This window comes from Carcharodon carcharias, chromosome 12 (assembly GCF_017639515.1).
Source record: "Carcharodon carcharias isolate sCarCar2 chromosome 12, sCarCar2.pri, whole genome shotgun sequence".
NCBI classification, from domain to species: Eukaryota; Metazoa; Chordata; class Chondrichthyes; order Lamniformes; family Lamnidae; genus Carcharodon; species Carcharodon carcharias.
Genome location: NC_054478.1, coordinates 135,273,052 through 135,292,598, shown reverse-complemented (window position 1 = coordinate 135,292,598; position 19,547 = coordinate 135,273,052). Strand labels below are relative to the sequence as shown.

Here is a 19,547-nt window from a genome sequence, read left to right as displayed (position 1 = left end):
TAAAGCTGCCACGTCTTACTAAAATTTGCAGCAAGCTTCCCTCAGTGTTGCTCGAGTGTGACCTGCGAATGTTCCTGAGAACAGCAAGGATCATTCGTCCAGTTTGTTTCCCAAACATTGAAAAATCACTTAATAGCTCTAAATGGACTGCTGATCTTAGTAAATAAATAGCAAATACATAGTTTAGCACCTGGTATTCTATCACCTTCTCACAAAATACACTTAAAAGGTGCCATTTAGTGAATTCTAGGGTTTACATATTTTGAAGAGGAAGTAGGGTAAGTAAAAGGGGAAAATTTCTAGTCAACAGCGTATAAATCATTTTTTTAATGTAGCAAGTTGTTCTGATCTGGAATGAAAGGGTGGCGAAATCAGATTCAATAGTAACTTTCAAATGGGAACAAGATATATATTCAAAAAGGAAAAATCAGTATGGCTGTGGGCAAAAAACAGGGGAGTGGGACTAATTGGTAAGTCTTGCAGAGAACTAGCACAGACGCGATCGGCAGACTGATCTCCTCTCGTGCTATATGATTCTACCTATACCTTAAATAAACTACAACAGGAATTTTGACATGTTTCTGTACGACTCCCTTTAGCACAGCTTCAAGCTACTTCTATGTGGAAATACAAGGGAAATTATAAAGGTTTAGGAGAGCTCTGGGCTCTGTAAAGTGAACTTCAAACTGTAGACAGGTTTAATAAAGGCCAACTCAAATACTTACATATCCTCAACCGTCATGTCTTTCAGGATCTGGCAATAGTCCACATTCCAGACAGCCTGATCATCCCAGACCTTGGAAGCAAGCAGGATGGCACCCAGCACAATCCGTTTCCAGTTACTAGGACAGATATCTATCTCAGCGTATGTCAGCAACCTTTCTAGGTATACCTGCAAGAAATGGCATTCAATCCAGTTACTACTTCATACACAAACAAGATTGATAGCAAAAACTTATTATGCGTAACAAACGCCCAAAATACTCAGGTACCTCGTTCATGGGGGGGCCGGGGAGGGTGTGGTCAGAGGGGTACTGTCAAAGTTGCCAAAAGGGCCACAATTAAGCAGCAAAGTGGAGAGGCATAGCTCAAATCCCCACACAGAGTGGAAGCCCAAGCATTTCCTTGCAGCAAGGGTCATTCAGGTTATTCTTCTATATAGATGTGGCACTCAAAGCACACTGTTTCACCACACCTTGAAGTGGGAGAATCTAGGGTTGTGCCCACAATTTCCCACTCCAGTAGCCCTCTGTTTCTGTTGTGCTGCCCAAAGGTGGTGGGAACGGGAGAAAGAACAGAGGCCAAGACAAACTAGTCTGCTCTTGTAGTTTCTTGGCAGAGGCCTCAGCGCACAAGAACTGCAGTAGCCAAGGAGTGGTATGCCTGCTTGTTTGGGTAGTGGTGCATGGTGACCTAAAAGGGTAAAAGAATGAAAAAAAATAATAAAATGCCATATCATTGTGCAACTCCAACACATTGTACCATTGAATGATGTGGATTTGAGGCTGCATTCACAACAAACTAACTTCCTTTAGTTACACCACCCATAGGTAGCAAGAGAAGATCAAATACTTTCCCACCACAGGGAAGGAGAGGAGAATGAGAGTTGAAACTTAAATGCTTGCAACAGTTTCAAGCGATGGAAATAGAAAGGCAGGCCAGATTGCTGACCAGGCTTCTTGGCCCAAGGAGGCAAAATATAAATAAGAAAAACAAATACTTCAAATAAAGAAAGAGCAGGCCACCCCAAGCCAATTGTGCTTCTCTCAGCTGCTGCTTTCATTTTTGGAATATCAGACGGCCTTGAAACAAATCAACGCCCAATTTTTCAGCTTAAGATAGTGCACCACAAAAAGATGGCTGCAGTAACTTCTATACATTAGATTGTGCCTTCATTTCTTTTCCCATCACCCCCTCCCTTCCCTGCATCTTGCTCCTTTTCTTCTCCTAAAGGGACAATTTCCTATTGGGACAAAGTCCTGTATGAACCAGTAACTTTATTCTATCTTGTCCACATGACCTTCTTTCATGCAAAAGCATAAATGTTCCAGTTATGCTAATGCTGGCAAGCTTATTGCTTGGTGAGAGAAGAGCCAGACTTTTACATACTCTTCCCAGAAGAGCGCACTTATTTACAATCAGAAGCAAGAACAATGAAGGATTATCCCCTCCCTTGCCTGGCGCACTGACAGTAACTGCAGTGCCCAATGCAGGTCAACTGAACCAATGGAGACCAAGAATGGAGCTTTCTGGTCATGTAATTTTGAGGGTACTCCGCCATTCAATACGATCATGGTCGACCAAGCTCTTTCAGAACCTTGTATGTTTCAATAAGATCACCTCTCATTCTTCTAAACTCCAGAGAATGTAGGCCCAATTTATTCAGTCTCCCATCATAAGACAACCCTCCCATCCTAAGACAACCCTCCTATCCTAGGGACCAATTCTAGTGAACCTTTGCTTTACTGCATCCAATGCAAGTTTATACTCAAATGGCCTACTTCTGTTCTTAAGTCCTATGTCCTCGCTTTCCTTAAATATGGAGACCAAAACTGCACACAATACCCTAGGTATGCTCTCACCAAAGCCCTGTACAATTGTAGCAAGACTTCTCTATTCCAATTTACTCCAAACCTTGGTCTTGCAATAAAGACCAGCATACCATTTGCCTTCCTACTTGCTTGCTGTGGTTTTTTAAAAATTATTTGATGGGATGTGGGCGTCATTAGCACGGTCGCATTTGTTGCTCATCCCTAATTGCCCTTGAACTGAGTGCCACTTCAGAGGGCAGTTAAGAGTCAACCACATTACTGTGGATCTGGAGTCACATGTAGGCCAGACCAGGTAAGGATGGCAGTTTCCTTCCTTAAAAGACATTAGTGAAACAGGTGGGTTTTTACAACAATCGACAATAGTTTTGTAGTCCTATTACTGAGGCTAGCTTTCAACTCCTGATTTTATATTCTACCAGCTGCTGTAGTGGGATTTGAACCCATATCTCCAGATCATTAGCCTCTGGAGTACTAGCCCAGTGACATTATCACTATGCCACCATCTCCCCCTAGTTGCTAACTTTCTGAGTTCCTTGAATGAGCACACCCAAGTCTCTCTAACCATCAACATTTACAAGTTTCCTTTTGATATACTAATAACAGGTCTTACAGTTTTGTTTTTATATTCCTGGCAATGCTGTCATATCCTCGTTAAAAACAAAAGCTAGAAGTGACCATGTGATCCTAGTCTATCCACTTTCTTTTGCTGATAAATAACAATTCATTCCAAAACAATATTTTAAATCAGAAAAAGAGACAAAATTATCTATACTCTTTTGCAACAGGGTCCACAATACATAATGATATTAGGAAAAAAATATAAAGGTAGACACTTAACTGGGAGCTGTACAGTTCAGAAAGGAAGAGGTAATATGATTCTATCCAAAAATCTCTTAAAAGTGCTCCATTTCTGTGGCTGCTGTGGTGTCTTACCTAGGTTGTGTGTACTAGGGTTAGTATAATTCAAAGATTGCCAATCAGTCAGAGGATCAGAACAGAACAGTACAGCACACAAGGCGGACATTTGGCCCATCGTGTCTGCGCTGACTCTTACGAAGAGCAATCCAGTTCATCCCAATTCCTGGCACTTTCCTCATATTCCTGCAATTCTTTTCTCCTTCAATAATTTATTCAATTGCCTTTTGAAAGCTACTTCTGAATGACATCATTTCCTTGTTATTCAGCCAATCACCTTAAATCTGTGCTTTCTGATTATTGACCCTTCAGCCATTGCAGACAGTTGCTCTTTATTTATCTAAACCCTTCATGGCTTCAAACACCTTTACCAAATTTCCTCTTACCCTTCTCTGCTCTAAGGAGAACAAACCCAGTTCTCCAGTATATCCACATTACTGTATTCCTTCATCCCTGGAACTATGCTAGTAAATCACTTCTGCATTCCCTTCAAAACCTTCACATCCCTTACAAAAGTATGGTGCCCAGAATTAGACACATCAGATGGGGTAACGTACTAGGATTAGCATAACATTCTGGCTTCTGTACTGTATGCCCCTAATTATAAAAACCAGGATCCTAGATGCTTTATTAACTGCTTTGATAACCTGCCCTGCTACTTTAAAGATTTACGCATTAACATCCCCAGGTCTCTCTGTTCTTACGGCCCCTTTAAAATTGTATCAATTTATCTTGCATTGTCTCTGCTCATCCTTCCCACCAAAATTTATTACCTTCAATGAAGTATCAAATGTTTGTTAGGCAATGGATATTGGCCAAATACTGGGGGTGGGGGTTTACTGCTCTTTATCGAGTGGTGCTAATGGGATCTTTTATGATTGCCTAGTAGGGTAAATTGGTTTGGCGTCTTGCCCAGGCGGCCACCTCTGGCGATGCTGCAGTCCCTCGGTGCTGCATTGGAACGTGCGCTCAGGATTCTGGGGCAGCATTTGGGCCCATTGGTCTCTTCTATTCTCTGGCTGAGAGACGAGAGTGTTGTCACTGTGTGACAGCTAACACTTAGACAGCAGGATGGGAAGGAGGGGGGAGAAACTGCTGTGCATGGGGGGTGGGGGGGTAGTCTGCAAACTGTTGAAAGAGAATTGGAAATTAAGTAGGTGAGGTGGCACATAGGCAACCGTTTGTGTTAACACAAAGTGTTCCATATAAAAATGATCTGCAGTGCAAATGAGCTGTTAGATAGAAAGTGATAAAATTTGATTGTAAAGAATTCAGAAAAAACTTCTTTAGCCTTAGTGTGGTTAGGATGTGGAACTTGCGACCACATGGGAGTAGTTGAGGAAAATAGCATTGACTAATTTAAGAGGAAGTTAGGTAAATACATGAAGGAGAATGAAATAGAAAGATGTGACAGAGTTAGGTGAAGTAGGGTGGAACTAGCATACAACAGTTGAGCCAAATGGTCTGTTTCTCTGCTGTAAATCCAATGTAAATTTAACAAAAACTGAACTATTAAAATAGATGGTCCAAATTTACGATGCAAGTTGGCAGATATACTTGTCATGTTGGCTAAAATATACTGCAGGGAAGCAATAGTACCACCTAGTGGTAAGGTTTAAAAAAATAGGAAAGCTAGTATCTCCACGTGCCTCAACACTCAAACCTCAGACTAATGGACTCAAATGAGTCAACCACTCTAACACTTCAAATTATAAAACTCAATGCATAACTTTACAAACAAAAATTCAAATATATTTGGATTCTGAAAGAATAGAATCTTACACAGGAGACCAACCATTCGACCCATCATGCCTGTGCCAACTCTTTGAAAGAGCTAACTAGCTCTATTTTCCCTTGCTCTTTTCCCAATAGCTCTGTAAATGTTTCCATTTCGAGTGTATGTCCAGTTCCTTTTTGAAAGTTGTTACTGAATCTACTTCCACCGCCTTTTCAGATTGTGCATTCCGGATCATCATAACTCACTGTTAAAAATAATCTTGAGTACTGCTGAAAAAAGCGGCATGGTGTCTAAGCTTTTCATCTTGCACTCATCAGGGCAGATCGCAAGATCACCAACAGTAAAGGCAATAACAATTTGTACTGCTTAAGAAGAGAGCACTGATTGGTTGGCAAGTTAGCAAGTGTTCCCTGCTGCATTCTCCATGGCAACGCCTTTACCAGAGTCCACTTGCCAACCAATGAGCACTCTCTTCTCATGCACTATTGCTCCTTTTACTGTTGGTAATCATCCAATCTATCCTGACGAGTGCAAGATGAAAAGCTTAAGACAGCAAGGTGCTTTTCTCAGCAATAAAAATAATCTCTTATCTCTCTCTGATTCTTATATGAATTATCTTAACTATTAACCCTTCTGCCAATGAAAACCATTCCTCCCTATTTAACCAAACCTCGTCAGAGTTTTAAACACCTTTATTAAATCATCCTTTTAACATTCTGTTAAAACTGCAAGGGGAACAATTCCAGCTTCTCTAATCTTTGCACAAAATCATCCATAATTTATATAAAAAATAGATATAAAAAGCAGAGACTTCAATCAAGCACAACTTATGTAAGTACTGAAACTTGATCAGTTGGCAGGTACCCTCATTTTTCAAAGGAAGGGTTAGAAAAACGTGACAGAGAACAGCTTGATGAATTGATACTGGATTCAACAACAGGTGCTTTTGTGTAAATGCAGGGGGCTGTATAAACACCACAGTATCTGGCTGAAAACACAAGGAGGAAACCCTTAACAAAAATGTAAGTCCCTACAACGCTATGAATAGATGGTAACTATGTACATGCAGGTGTTTGGTTTCATTAAAGTGAAATAAGTCCAACACTCTCTCTCAACCTTCAAGTATTGGGCACGGTCACATTTTGGACAGACAGTACATACCGACAACCCTTCTTGTTTAAAGATCATAAGCAGTAGAACCATTGACAGAATCACAACAGGCTGAATGCCAACTTTGAAACGGGTGAAATTCTGATGAATGTCCAATTTTCTACGCTAGGTCCCAGGAATATCCCGGAATTAGGGCAGGGAACTTTCTTCAGCTTGGTGGTGTGGGGAAATGTTCGGGGATATTCTGGTAGAAGGCTAGTGAACAGAGACATTGCTCTGTGAGTTGCAACTGTACCTGCTAATCTTGGCTGCAGCTGCTACAGAGAAACAAAAGGATAGGCCTTTCAGATTTTTTTTAGAGAAGGGAATGACAGCAATGAAGATTGTCAAATAAAGATCAGTCGCACAAAAGAACAGGCTGTCATTTCTTAGCTCTTGTCTTTTGCTGAACGATGATTTTTATTTGAAGAAATATTGAACAGACACTATAAACTAGAGGCAGTTCTGCTACTTATGTTGTGGAACTTCACTGAGTTTGAGTCAAACGAATCTTCCAAAAAAAAATTCTTTCAAGGAGGAGCTGAATTGAATGTAAATGAAGTGTGAGTATTTTGTTTAGATTGGGTACATGTTTACTCATTGTTGCAACGTCCCCAATTGGTACACAGTATTAGGTGCTGCATGGTACCACAGATGTATGCACCCTTACCAGTGTTACTATTGCACATTCTGCAGTCAATTGGGCAGCACCGAAGAGTGTCCGTACAAACCGGTATATATGTTTATGTTCTGGGTCGCGTTTATAATAATCTACTGGCACCTCTTCTCTCTGTAATAAAATACAAAATCTCAAAAAGGTGTATTGGTAAAACAGTACAAAAATAAGAACTACACTTTGACTCCCTTCATTAATCAGTTCAATGACGGCTAAAGTTTCTCTCTCCCATCACCTTTCAGGTCTTCCGTGTAACATTCTGCTTGTGACCCTCTAACCAAGGTTGCAGGGTGCGTAACAAAGGCTACTAAAATGACTCTTCCCTAATTATCCACAGATCTTGGCACAGCATTCAGGGAATTGCTAGAGCTGAGTTTCCACCAGTGATGGCATTCTCAGGCACCTCACCCCAGGTGTCCGTTCACAGGCTAGCTTGCGCAGTGAGTGCCAACTGGGCAGTTGGCTGTGGGGAACATCACAGCCCAGTCAGGACCAGCCCTCATCCTGCATACAACAGACTTTCCAGTTGCAGCGAATGGATAAGGAATCAGGAGTGGAACTCATGGTATGGCTTTGCAACATTAATGTTTGGTACACAGCAACTCAACACTATCTGTTACCACCGTTGTTCTGAATTAAATAAAACAATCCAGATTATTTCATAACTACTTTGAAGAACACATCATTTGCAGCATGCCATGTAACAATCAAAAGTTCTGCACAAGACAGATCCTGTGGCATTATATCATGCCAGCTCATACAGGAGAAAACAAATTTAAAAAAGGATTGAAATCTAACCTTCTCGATGGACTGGAGTAAGTAAACTGGTTAGCAAGGCACAAAATCAGAGTTCTCACTCCCAATCACTATCCAGCGACTCCAACAGGAGTGTTTGGCCACTGAGCTTTATGTGCCTTTATTTAACAGTCAGAACTGGGTGCAACTAGCAATCTGACTCAATTTCACAGGGTGGTAATAATATTATTGGAGGGTAAGGGAAAGAGAAGATGAAGAACAAGTACAGTGCAAGATTCATCTGGTATTTCAAATAATGGCAATAATAGGAGGGTAAATTCAAAATGGCTGAATAAATGCAGTATTTTATGAACTTTGGAGTTGCCCAGACTTACCAGGTTAGACTGCTCCAGCCCTGTACATTCCAATGTACAATACAAGCATATGAATGATCATCAGAACATCTAGCCCCACTATGTCTACACAATAAGCTCAAGGAATTCAGTTCTTTAATAAAAAGAAAAGCACTTACAGTCAACGGGTGCTTTTTCTCATCAAAAATATCTATTGATCTGTCTGAATCTCTGCAGGAAGAACACAAATCACATTTACTACTTTTAGCACCTGTTTGCTACTTGCAATCTAAATTCTGCTGCTCCTTCAACTCACTTTGCTGCCACCCTCTGGAATCTCCTTAGCTCAGCATTGCCACCTTGCACCACGCTTATTAAATCCATCCTCCTTAAAACTCTGTATTTCAAACAAGCTTTTGCCCTTCTGTAAAAGCCAGTGCCCACTGCTTTGTTAAGCTACCCGAGATGTTTTTTATGCATGTCACGAGAGCTATGGAAATAAAAATTAGAACTTTGCAGCATAAAAAAGGACATTTGGTAAAAATGGTCTCTGCTGGTGACTATGCTCCATATGAACCTAGCCCCACACTTCGCCCGCCCTATCAACAGAGATTTATATTTTATTCTCCTTCATGTATATATCTAGCTTTCCCTTATATGCATATTTGCTTGAGTATTGCTGAACAAAGACATTTTGTTGAAGCCTTTCGTCTTGCACTCATCAGGGCAATCACAAGAATACGAATGTCAGGGGAAGCAACAACTTTATACTGTATGAGAAGAGAGTGCTGATGGGTTGTCAAGTGGACTCTAATTGGTAGAGTGCAAGGCGAAAGGCTTCGACAAAATGTCTTTTTGCAGCATATATGCTGTTCACCTCAACTACTACATATGGGAGCCAGTTCCAGACTCTAACCATTCTTTGTGCAATTAAGTTTCTCCTGAATCATAGAATTATAATAGCACAGAAGGCCATTCTGCCTGTTGAATCCATGCCAGCTCCCTGCAAGAGCAAATCACACTCCCCCCCACCCCCCCACCCCCGCCTTTCCTATTGGATTTCTTAATCACTATCTTAAATTGCTCTTGTTAATTTAAAAGTCATACTTGTGTGTGCATGGTAAAACTAAATTGGAGGTGAAAGTTGTATAATAGCACTTTTGAGGCAAACTAAAAAGGAGGAACTGTACTCTTCCCCTCCAGTTGAGATCTTTATAGCAGAATATTTTTTTAAAAAGATACTTTTTTTTTGCCAATCTCCATTTTAAGTTCCAACTCGACTGAACGACTCTGCCAATGCCACTGAGACCAGCATCTAGGAAATTACTGAGCAATTTAGGTTATTTGTACTCGTACTTTCTCTTGGTAGGTTCATCAAACATTTTAAAATTGATTTTTTTTTTTCATTAAATAAGGGTATTTACAGATAGAGAACCAGGACAGATAAATGGAATTAAGATACAGATCAGCCTTGGTGTAATTTAATGCCCATGGGATTCAGGATAATGTGGCAAACTGGATAAAAGGTTGGCTTTGTAACAGGAAACAAAGGGTAATGGTCGATGGATGCCCTTGCTAATGGAAAGTTGTCTCAAGTGGTGTTCCACAGGGCTCGGTGTTGGGACCCTTGCTGTTTCTGTTATATATTAACGATTTGGACATGAACGTGGGGGGCACGATTGGGAAATTTGCAGATGACACAAAGATTGGCCGAGTAGTGGATAGTGTAGAGGAGAGCCATAATTTCCAGAACAATATAGATGGGTTGGTGGAGTGGGTGGTAAAGTGCCAGATGGATTTTAACATAGAGAAGTGTGAGGTCATACATTTAGGGAGGTCAAACAGTTACAGGGATTTCACAATAAATGGGAATATACTAAGAGGGGTAGATGAAGTGAGAGATCTTGGCGTACAAGTACACAGGTCCCTGAAGGTAGCAGTTCAAGTAGACAAGGTTGTAAAGAAGGCATATGGAATGCTCTCCTTCATTGGTAGAGTTATAGAATATAAAAGTAAGGATATAATGTTGGAATTGTATAAAACACTGGTGAGGCCACAACTGGAGTATTGTGTGCAGTTCTGGTCACCACATTACAGGAAGGACGTAATAGCTCTGGAGAGAGTGCAGAGGAGGTTTACAAGAATGTTGCCAGGGTTAGAAAAGTGTAGCTACGAGGAGAGATTGGATAGGTTCGAGTTATTTTCCTTATAACAAAGAAGGCTGAGAGGTGACTTGATTGAGGTGTACAAGATTATGAGGGGAATAGAAAGAGTGGACAGGATAAAATTGTTTCCCTTGGTGGAGAATTCTAGAACCAGGGGACATAGATTCAAGATAAGTGGCAGAAGGTGTAAGGGGGACATGAGGAAGAACTTTTTCATGCAGAGGGTAGTGGGTGTCTGGAATTTGCTGCCCAAGTTGGTGGCAGAGGCAGAAACTTTAAACTCTTTTAAAAAGTACCTGGATCTGCACCTTAAGTGCTGTAAGCTGCAGGGCTATGGGCCGGGTGCAGGAAGGTGGGATTAGAAAGGGCACCTGGGTGTCCTCGGGCTGGGATGAACAAGATGGGCCAAATGGCCTCCTTCTGCAACTTTTTTATGATTCTAATGGAGGAACCCCTTGAACCTGTTCTATTGTTCCTAAGAGCCTACCTTCCCTACTTCACCATCTCCAATGCATAAGCAGGAAACCAATATTTGGAGAAAAATGCAGGCATGAACTATTACTGGTCCAACAAGGCAGAAAATACAATAATTTGTTTTTAAGCTACATGACCATTGCTGCCATTCTTTCTTTACAAGGGAATAGATTGGATCCCTGTCAAGGTACTGACATAATTAGTAGCAGAGTGTTCAAATGCGAAGCTACTGTTCAGTTCATCAAGTTATCCAGATTGTGCCTCAGGAACCAGCTTGATTATTTCATATATTTTCCCCACCTTAAGCTCATATCCTGCAACTGCATGTTGAATTAGCAATCAATCCACTGCTTTGTGGAAATCTTTCTGCAAGCTATGTACAGCTTTGGGGCTTCTTCAGCTTATAATTGGATGCTCTGGTCCTTCCCAAGATATTGCCCACAGTATATTTACATCAACTTCATCAATTCCCCCCATTTTTCAGAATCTGCACCTGCCCTTAATCTTCCTTTGCAATGACAACAGCTTTAGCTTTCTTTGCTCCTGACATAAAAAGTATCAAATTGTCTTAAATTGCCTTTCACAACCTCAGGATATTCAAAAGCACTTTACAGCCAATGGAATATTTTTGAAGTTATGTTGTAATGTAGGAAACAGTGACCATACTTCAAAAGTACTTTATAAGTGTAGCGATTACATATGATCTCGCTAATGCTTTGTGGAGTTCCCCTTTCTTTTCCCTGTGTTTCATGGAGGTACTGATTGCAGTTAATTTTTTGCAATTGCTGTCACAACTATGAAGCTTTCAATGTTGAATGAACTATAGAGGTGGGGCAGGTACTTGACCTCATGTGGCTCTTCAGCTGCTGTAGAAGATCCTTATTACTTCTCAATATGATTGGCTTTTTTTTAAACTAGCTGTTAAATTGAATACAAATCAAATACATTGTAATTTCATTTCCATAAAACTTTGATGCAGCTAACTAATTTTGGAGCCTGCCCTGCTCTCCTAGATTTGCCATCTCCATTCTCCTGTTGTATCAGAATGCCCATGCTTGCCACAGGCACAAAACAGTACTTGTATATTTGAACCGAACCCAGTCTGTTCTCCTATCCAGACTCTGTTCTGTTGTATCCCATTTTTAAAAGCATTTACAGGGGCAATTTTAAAACAGAGGTCTTCTAGATGGTCACAAGCCTCCACTCTCTTGCAGGTCTGCTGTAGTCCACTTCAGCGAGTGAAGACTTAGCCTTCTTCACATGCCTGAAGGACAGTAGAGGCAAATGACAATGCAGACACCAAGAGTGTGATGCACAGACTTTTTTGCATCAGTAAGGATAGAACTTAAAAAAAAATAAAAGCAGCATTATATCCTACCAGGTCCAATTATCTATAATATTGAAGTACACCTTATTTATTAAGAATATAAGAAATAAGAACAGGAGTAGACGATTCACCCCGCGATCCTGCTCCACTATTCAATAAGATCATGACTGATCTTCCACCTCAACTCCATTTACCCTCAATATCCCCAAATGTGTTAACAAAAACAAAAATACCTGGAAAAACTCAGTAGGTCTGGCAGCATCTGCGGAGAGGAACACAGTTAATGTTTCGAGTCCGACTAGGCACTTTACAGCCTTCCGGACTAAATATTGAGTTCAACAATTTTAAATCATGAACACTCTCCTCCATCCCCACCCCCTTTCCAATTCCCTGCTTTTTTCCCCAATAATTTATATAGATTTTTCTTTGCCCACCTATTATTTTTAAATGTATTTCCATCCATTGTTTTATCTCTACCTTTTAGCCTATTTCGATTCCTTCACCCCACCCCACCCCCACTAGGGCTATCTGTACCTTGCTTGTCCTGCTTTCTACCCTTAATTAGCACATTCCTTAGATAATATCACCACCTTCAATACCTCTTTGTCCTTTTGTCTATGATATCTTTTGGCTATCTCCACCTATCACTGGCCCTTTATCCAGCTCTACCCTCCCCCTCCTTAAACCAGCTTATATTTCACCTCTTTTCTATTTTTACTTAGTTCTGTTGAAGAGTCATACGGACTCGAAATGTTAACTGTGTTCCTCTTTGCAGATGCTGCCAGACCTGCTGAGTCTTTTCAGGTACTTTTGTTTTTGTTTTGGATTTCCAGCATCCGCAGTTTTTTGCTTTTATCCCCAAATGTCTTGATTCCCTTACTATTCAACAATCTCTCACCCTGTCTTGAATATACTCAATGACTGAGCATCTACAGCTCTTTGCCGTAAAAATTCTGAAGATTCGTAACTCCTTGAGTGAAGGAATTTCTACTCACCTCAATCACCTTATTCTGAGCCTGTAATCCCTACTTCTAGATTATCTAGCCTGGGGAAACATCCTCCTAGCATCTAACCTGTCAAGATCCTTAAGAATTTTATATATTTCAATGAGATCGTCTCTCAGTCTTCTAAACTCCAGGGAACATGGATCTAGTCTACACAATTTCTCCTCATAGGACAATCTCCTCATTCTAGTAAACTCATATTGTACGTCCTCTATGGCAAGTATATCTTTCCTTAGGTAAGATGACTAAAACTGTATTCAGTATTACTGGTACAGTCTTACCAAGAACTTCTTATAATCGCAGTCAAGACTTATTTACTCTCATACAATACTCCCTTTGCATTAAAGGCTAACATATGATTTGCTTTCCTAATTGGTTGCTGTACCTGGATGTTAACTTTGTGATCCTTTACATGTACACTCAGGTCCCTCCGATTACCAAAATTTCCCAGGCTTTCATAATATAAATTCTGCTTTTCTATTTTTCCTACCAAAAGGGAGAATTTCACATTTCTATGTTCCACCTGTCATGTTCTTGACCAATCACTTAACCTGCCTAAACCCTCTGGCAACCTCCTTGCGCCCACCTCATGGTGATTTTGTATCATCAGCAAACTCAAACGTTTCACCCTGTCCCCCTCATACAAGTCATTGATAGCGATTGCAGCTAGCGGAGGCCTTGGCGCTGATCTTTGCAGTACCCCACTAATACAGCTGGACACCATTTTTTCCCTACTCTGTTTTCTGCCCATTAAACCTACCTCAATCCATGTTAATATATCAACCCAAATTCCATGAGCTCTAATTTTGTGTAATAACTTCTTGCGTGGCACCTTATTAAATACTTTTTGAAGATGCAAGTAACCAAAATCCACTGGTTCTCCTTCATCTACCATGCTAGTTATATGTTCAAAAAACTCAAATTTGTCAAAGATGATTTCATTTTCATAAATTCATATCAACTCTGCTCAATCATGTTGTGATTTTCTAAATACCCTTTTACCACGCCCCAAATGCTAACATTTTCGCTAATACTAATATCAGTCTAACTGGCCTTTAGTTAATTCCCTATTTTCTCTCTTCCTCCTCTCTTGAACAGCAGTGTTATATTTGTTAACTTCTAATCCATGGAGATCATTCCAGAATCTAGGGAATTTAAAAAAATCAAAACCAATTAATTCATTATCCCCATAGCCACCTATTTTTTTAAAACCCTAGGAAGCAGGCCATCAGGTCCAAGGGATTTGTTGGCTTTTAGCCCCATTCATTTCTACAGTGCTGTTTCTTTAACTCATGCTAATTTCTTTGTTACTCATTCTCACTAGACTCTTGGTTCCCCGGTATTTTCAGAATTAGCTTGTGTCTTCTACCATGAAAACAGGTACAAAGTATTTGTTTACCATCCCAGCTATTTTCTTATTCTCCATTACAATTTCTCCTGTCTCTAAGGGATCCATGTTTACTTTCACTAATCTCTTCCTTTTTATGTATCTATACAGGTTTTCATAATCTGTTTCACTTCTCTTGCTAATCTACTCTCATATTCTAACTTTCTCTTGATCGATTTCTTGGTCCTCCTTTGCTGAATTCTAAAATTCTTCCAATCCTAAGGTTTGCTATTTTTTTTTAAGCAACATTATAAGCCTCTTCCTTTAACTTAACGCTAACTATAACTTAGCATGTTAGTCATCGTTGGACCACTTTTCCCATGGGGTTTTTATTCCTTGAGGGAACATACATTCGTTGTGTATTATGAATTAATGATTTAAATGTATCCCATTGCTTATCTACCATCATATCTTTTAATCTAGTTTCCTAGTCTAACTTGCCCCTCATACCTATGCGGTTTGCTTTGTTCAGATTTAAGGCCCTAGATCCAGGTTTAACTAAATCACGCTCAAATGCTACATAAAATTCTTTCATATTATAATCATCCTCCCAGAGGCTCCTTCATTAGAAGGTTAATAGTTAACCCTTTCTCGTTGCACAATACTAAATTGAAAACAGTCTGTTCCCTATTTGGTTCCTTGAAATACTCACCTAGAGAACTAACTTGAATGCTATGAACTCATTATTATTGCAAATCTTTTTTTTTTTAAAAGAGATTTACAAGATGATGAAGAGTCTAGATGCATTTTTGTAAATAATTCATTCTAATCTATTCAGTTGAAGAGGACCAAGTATCACTCTTAAGAGTTATGGAAGTCCATATTTTTCCAGAGAGTGGTGGACTTCTGAAGCAAGCTGCCAGCTCATGCAGTGAGTGCTGATTCATTTAATTTCTTCAAACAACTGAACCAACCGCTGGGTGGGGTGAAGATCGCCTGCAACAATCCTGTGATGGTTTAAATCACCTCAGGGACTGGAGAGAAAATGTCCAGGTTTCACACCTCCCAAATTGGCCTGGGTTATTTTGCTACTCCCAGGAGTTTTCATGGTTTTGGGTGGGATGGTGAATGTATGTAATGTGATGCATGAGGCATCAGAATTGTGTGGGGCAGGCTGGAAAGACAAGTAGCTCTTTTCCTCCATTACTTTTTGCGTGTTTGTTAGTAAAAGCATTAGGTTCCTCCGACTAAAAGAATAACCACTCCTGCCTGTGTCACATCTCAATTTGACTACTCAAATTCTCTCCTGGCCAGTCTCTCATCTTCCACCTTTCATAAACTTCAGCTCATCTAAAATTGTTGCCTGTATCTTAACTTGCACCATTCATCTGTCACCCAGACACCACCCCCCCATATTTGTTGACCTAAATTGGCTTCTAGTGCAGCAATGCCTCAATTTAAAATTCTCATCATCATTTTCAAATCCCTCCATGGCCTTGCCCCTCTCTATCTCTGTAACTGCCTCCAGCCCTACAACCCTCAAGAGCACCACATTCTGGCAATCCTGACCCTCTTTTTCCTTCATCACTTCACCGTTGATAAAACACCATAAAGTTTCACTATGCTGAAGAACCTACACAAATGCAAGTTATTGTAGAAAAGGCCTCCCCTTATCCTTTATTTGTGCTCCACTAAAATTCGTTACAGATAGTAATTTAGGGCAGTTATCAGGGCTCTGCAAGGCAACTGGTAGAGGAAACCACACAGGAGGCCACAAAACACAACACAATGCACTAGAGACCAATTATATTTTGAAAATTAACTTCCTGAAAATTGACAGTGGATAACTGGCAGACTACCAGCATGCTGTGTATGGGTGGGATGGTGAATATATGTAATGTGATGCATGAGGCATCAGAATTGTGTGGGATAGAAAAACCCTACTTCTTGTGAAGTCAAACAAACTAGTTGCTACAAAATGGCATTAGATAATTGGTGGCACTTAAAGGAACAATTTGAGAAACAGTAAGATTACCTGTTCTTTGTGTGATAATATATTGCAAGTGTAACGCTGTTAGAAGGGGAAAATAAAAGTTATTAAAATTTCAACTTTAAACATAAGCAAATTTAAATACAAGTTTACACTATCAGTGGCCTGACAAATACAATTTTCCATAATGTCTCACCACTATCTTCCTTCCCAAAAAAAACTTTGCCATGGGTGGATTGCATTCATGCCATTCAACCAGCCCCACCAAGCCCCCCGCCCTCAGTTACAGTCAAACTAAGCTTCTTCATAGAACTTTTACTGACCCATGCACATCTGTATTTAAAAATAATTGAATTGCACTTTACAAGATGCAATGCTATGAGTAACTTGCCAATAGACTGGAATGAGAAGCCTGGCATAGTGCCCATCATATTCTCCAGAGATCTCAAAGCACTTTATGACCAACAAATTACTTTAAACGTGCAGTCATCATTGTTATGTAGCCAATTGCGGCAGCCAATTTGCACATGGCAAAATCCCATAAAGAGCAAAGGAGATTAAGGATAAATTAACCTGTCCCTGGTGGTGCTGGCAATGAGATAAATGTTGGCCAGTTAACTGAAAAAACCCCGCTTCAAGCAGTACCAAGAGGTTTTTCATACTCACCCGGAACTAACTCAGTTTAACATCTTAATCTGAAAGAGGGTACCTCCGATCATAACATAAACTCATTGTTTGAGCTAATAAAAACTAAGGCTTGAATCCACAACCTTTTGACACTGATGTGAGCATTCTACCCACAGAGCCAAGGCTGATGCCTGAATTAAGGATCAATTTTTCAGATAAATCACAACAGTTCATATTAAGAAGTTTTACGTAAAAACACTTGCGTTTTTAGTGCCCCTCAATTAGATAAAGAAACTCAACAATTCCATCTACTTTAAATCTATTCTGACAGAAAGGAAATTTCATTTGTTGATCACTTACCATTTAATTGTGCTTTTCAGGTTAGGTTGGCTTACAGTACTATCATCAATAAATATTGTTGAACAAGAGCTGTATTTTTTAGTGAGTTGACCAGGAGATACCTGTATAAATAAATGAAATCAAATCAGTTTGACTGAAAGATTTGCCTTTGTCTCTGCAAAACAGCACAAGACATTCATTACTGGAACAATTGGGTATGAATCCTGTAAAATGCAAAAGCCCAAACATTGAGGATTTAAATTTCCAGTATAAATAATTGCTGTTTATAGCTCCATATCATATTGAAATTTCTTAACCCACCTCAAAGAGTCACTGTGCAGGTACATGCAAAAGCTATTCTATGTCAGCAACACCTCGCAAGTAGTAACAGCCAATTCATTTGCTCTTTTTTTGTTTGAGGGAGGAATACTAGCTGTGACACCGGAAGAATTCCCTGCTAAAACCTATCCCTTTGCCAAGCTTTTGGTCACTTGTCCTAACACCTCTTTATGTGGCTTGATGTCAAATTTTGTTTAATAATCAATTTCTGTGAAGCATCTTGGGACATTTTACTATGTTAAAACGGCTATATAAATGCAAGTTGCTGTTGTTGTTGCTCTTGGAATAGTTGCTTAGGATCTTTATTATCTTCTTGAACCACTTCTGTTTTAATAAAACTATACCTTTGATTGAGTCAGGAAGGGGCTACTTAATCTTTACAATCCCCCAAATATTTTGATAACTTCTCTCAAACAAATGGCAACAAAACTTAGCCATATTGATGACACAAAATTAGGTGGGAATGTGAGTGGTGAGGAGGATGTTAAGAGATTTCAAGGTGATTTAGACAAGTTGAGTGAGTGGGCAAATACATGGCAGATGCAGTATACTGTGGATAAGTGTGAAGCTACCCACTTTGGTAGGAAAAACAGAATGGCAGAATATTATTTAAATGGTGATAGATTGGGAAATGTTCAAGTACAAAGGGACCTGGGTGTTCTTGTACACCAATCACTGAAAGCAAGCATGCAGGTGCAGCAAGCATTTAAGAAGGCAAACGATATGTTGGCCTTCATTGCGAGCAGACTTGAGTACAGGAGCAAGGAGGTCTTACTGAAGCTATACAGGGCCTTGGTAAGACCACGCCTGGAGTATTGTGTGAAGTTTTGGATATACTTGCCTTAGAGGGAGTGCAGTGAAGGTTCACCAGACTGATTCCTGGGATGGCAGGGTTGTTGTATGAGGAGAGATTGGGCCGACTAGGCCTGTATTCACTGGAATTTAGAAGGAGAGGGTATCTCATTGAAACGTATAAATTTCTGACAGTGCTGGACAGACCGGATGCAGGGATGATGTTGCCTCTGGCTAGGGGGGGGTCCAGAACAAGTGGTCACAATCTCAGGATACGAGGCATGCCATTTAGGGCTGAGATGAGGAGAAACTTCTTCAATCAGAGGGTGGTGAACTTGTGGAATTCTCTACCACAGAGGGCTGTGGAGGCCAAGTCACTGAATATTTCTAAGGAGGAAACAGATAGATTTCTAGACTCTAAAGGCATCAAGGGGTATGGGGAGCGTGTGGGAATATGGTGTTGAGATAGAGGATCAGCCATGATCATACTGAATGGCGGAGCAGGCTCGAAGGGCCAAATGACCTACAACTTCTTATATTTTCCTATGTTTCTACTCCTTAAGTAAGCTTCACTCTTGCTAAGCAGTCTCGAGTACTGTGGATCATATCCTGAAGCAGTAGCAATTGAAAATGGTATATACTTGAAAGACAGAGCACACCCTCAGTACTGTACTGGAATGCAGTATAAGAACAGAATCATTTTCCCACATTTAGTCATATAACATCCTGTAAATTGGTAGCATGCAGGGCCTAACCTTTTGAGTGCATGTGGCCTAGTTGTACCACTTTAGTTATGGCGATCTGTGAATTGTCCTCCTGCCATTACAGCTGGACATTAACTAGCCCCAGTGAAAAGCAGGTCATCTAAGAGATCAAAACCTGGCAGATCTCATCACTGGCTGTGAAAGAGAAAAACCCAGTCCACAGGAGCTGATGACTGAAGAACAGAAAAGCAACTATAGATTTTCTGAATATTTGCTGTTTATATTTAGTCATCTTTGATAAGAGATACAGAACACTGGATAAAGCCACGTAGATGTGCTGC

The 19,547-nt window shown here is 40.2% G+C and overlaps 2 protein-coding genes across 7 annotated transcripts in view; one reads left to right on the top strand and one right to left on the bottom strand.

Moving 5' to 3' along the window:
• The window catches only part of plekhm3 (pleckstrin homology domain containing, family M, member 3), a 162,424-nt gene extending 154,867 nt beyond the window's left edge, over nt 1-7,557 (top strand). The window contains exon 9 of the mRNA XM_041200604.1: nt 7,368-7,557. The gene's annotated coding sequence lies outside the window, so the exon portion shown is untranslated. The remainder of the gene's footprint in view (nt 1-7,367) is intronic.
• The window catches only part of ccnyl1 (cyclin Y-like 1), an 81,234-nt gene that overhangs the window by 15,492 nt on the left and 46,195 nt on the right, over nt 1-19,547 (bottom strand). For 5 of the 6 annotated variants that reach the window (XM_041200607.1, XM_041200606.1, XM_041200608.1 and 2 more), the window contains 5 exons: nt 17,393-17,493; nt 16,451-16,486; nt 8,298-8,349; nt 7,025-7,144; nt 726-892 (listed from right to left, as the gene is read on the bottom strand). In XM_041200607.1, coding sequence (XP_041056541.1) covers nt 726-892; nt 7,025-7,144; nt 8,298-8,349; nt 16,451-16,486; nt 17,393-17,493 — 476 coding nt within the window. Of the gene's footprint in view, nt 1-725; nt 893-7,024; nt 7,145-8,297; nt 8,350-12,317; nt 12,347-16,450; nt 16,487-17,392; nt 17,494-19,547 lie in introns of all 6 variants that reach the window. The other variant, XM_041200611.1, reaches the window with a different exon arrangement.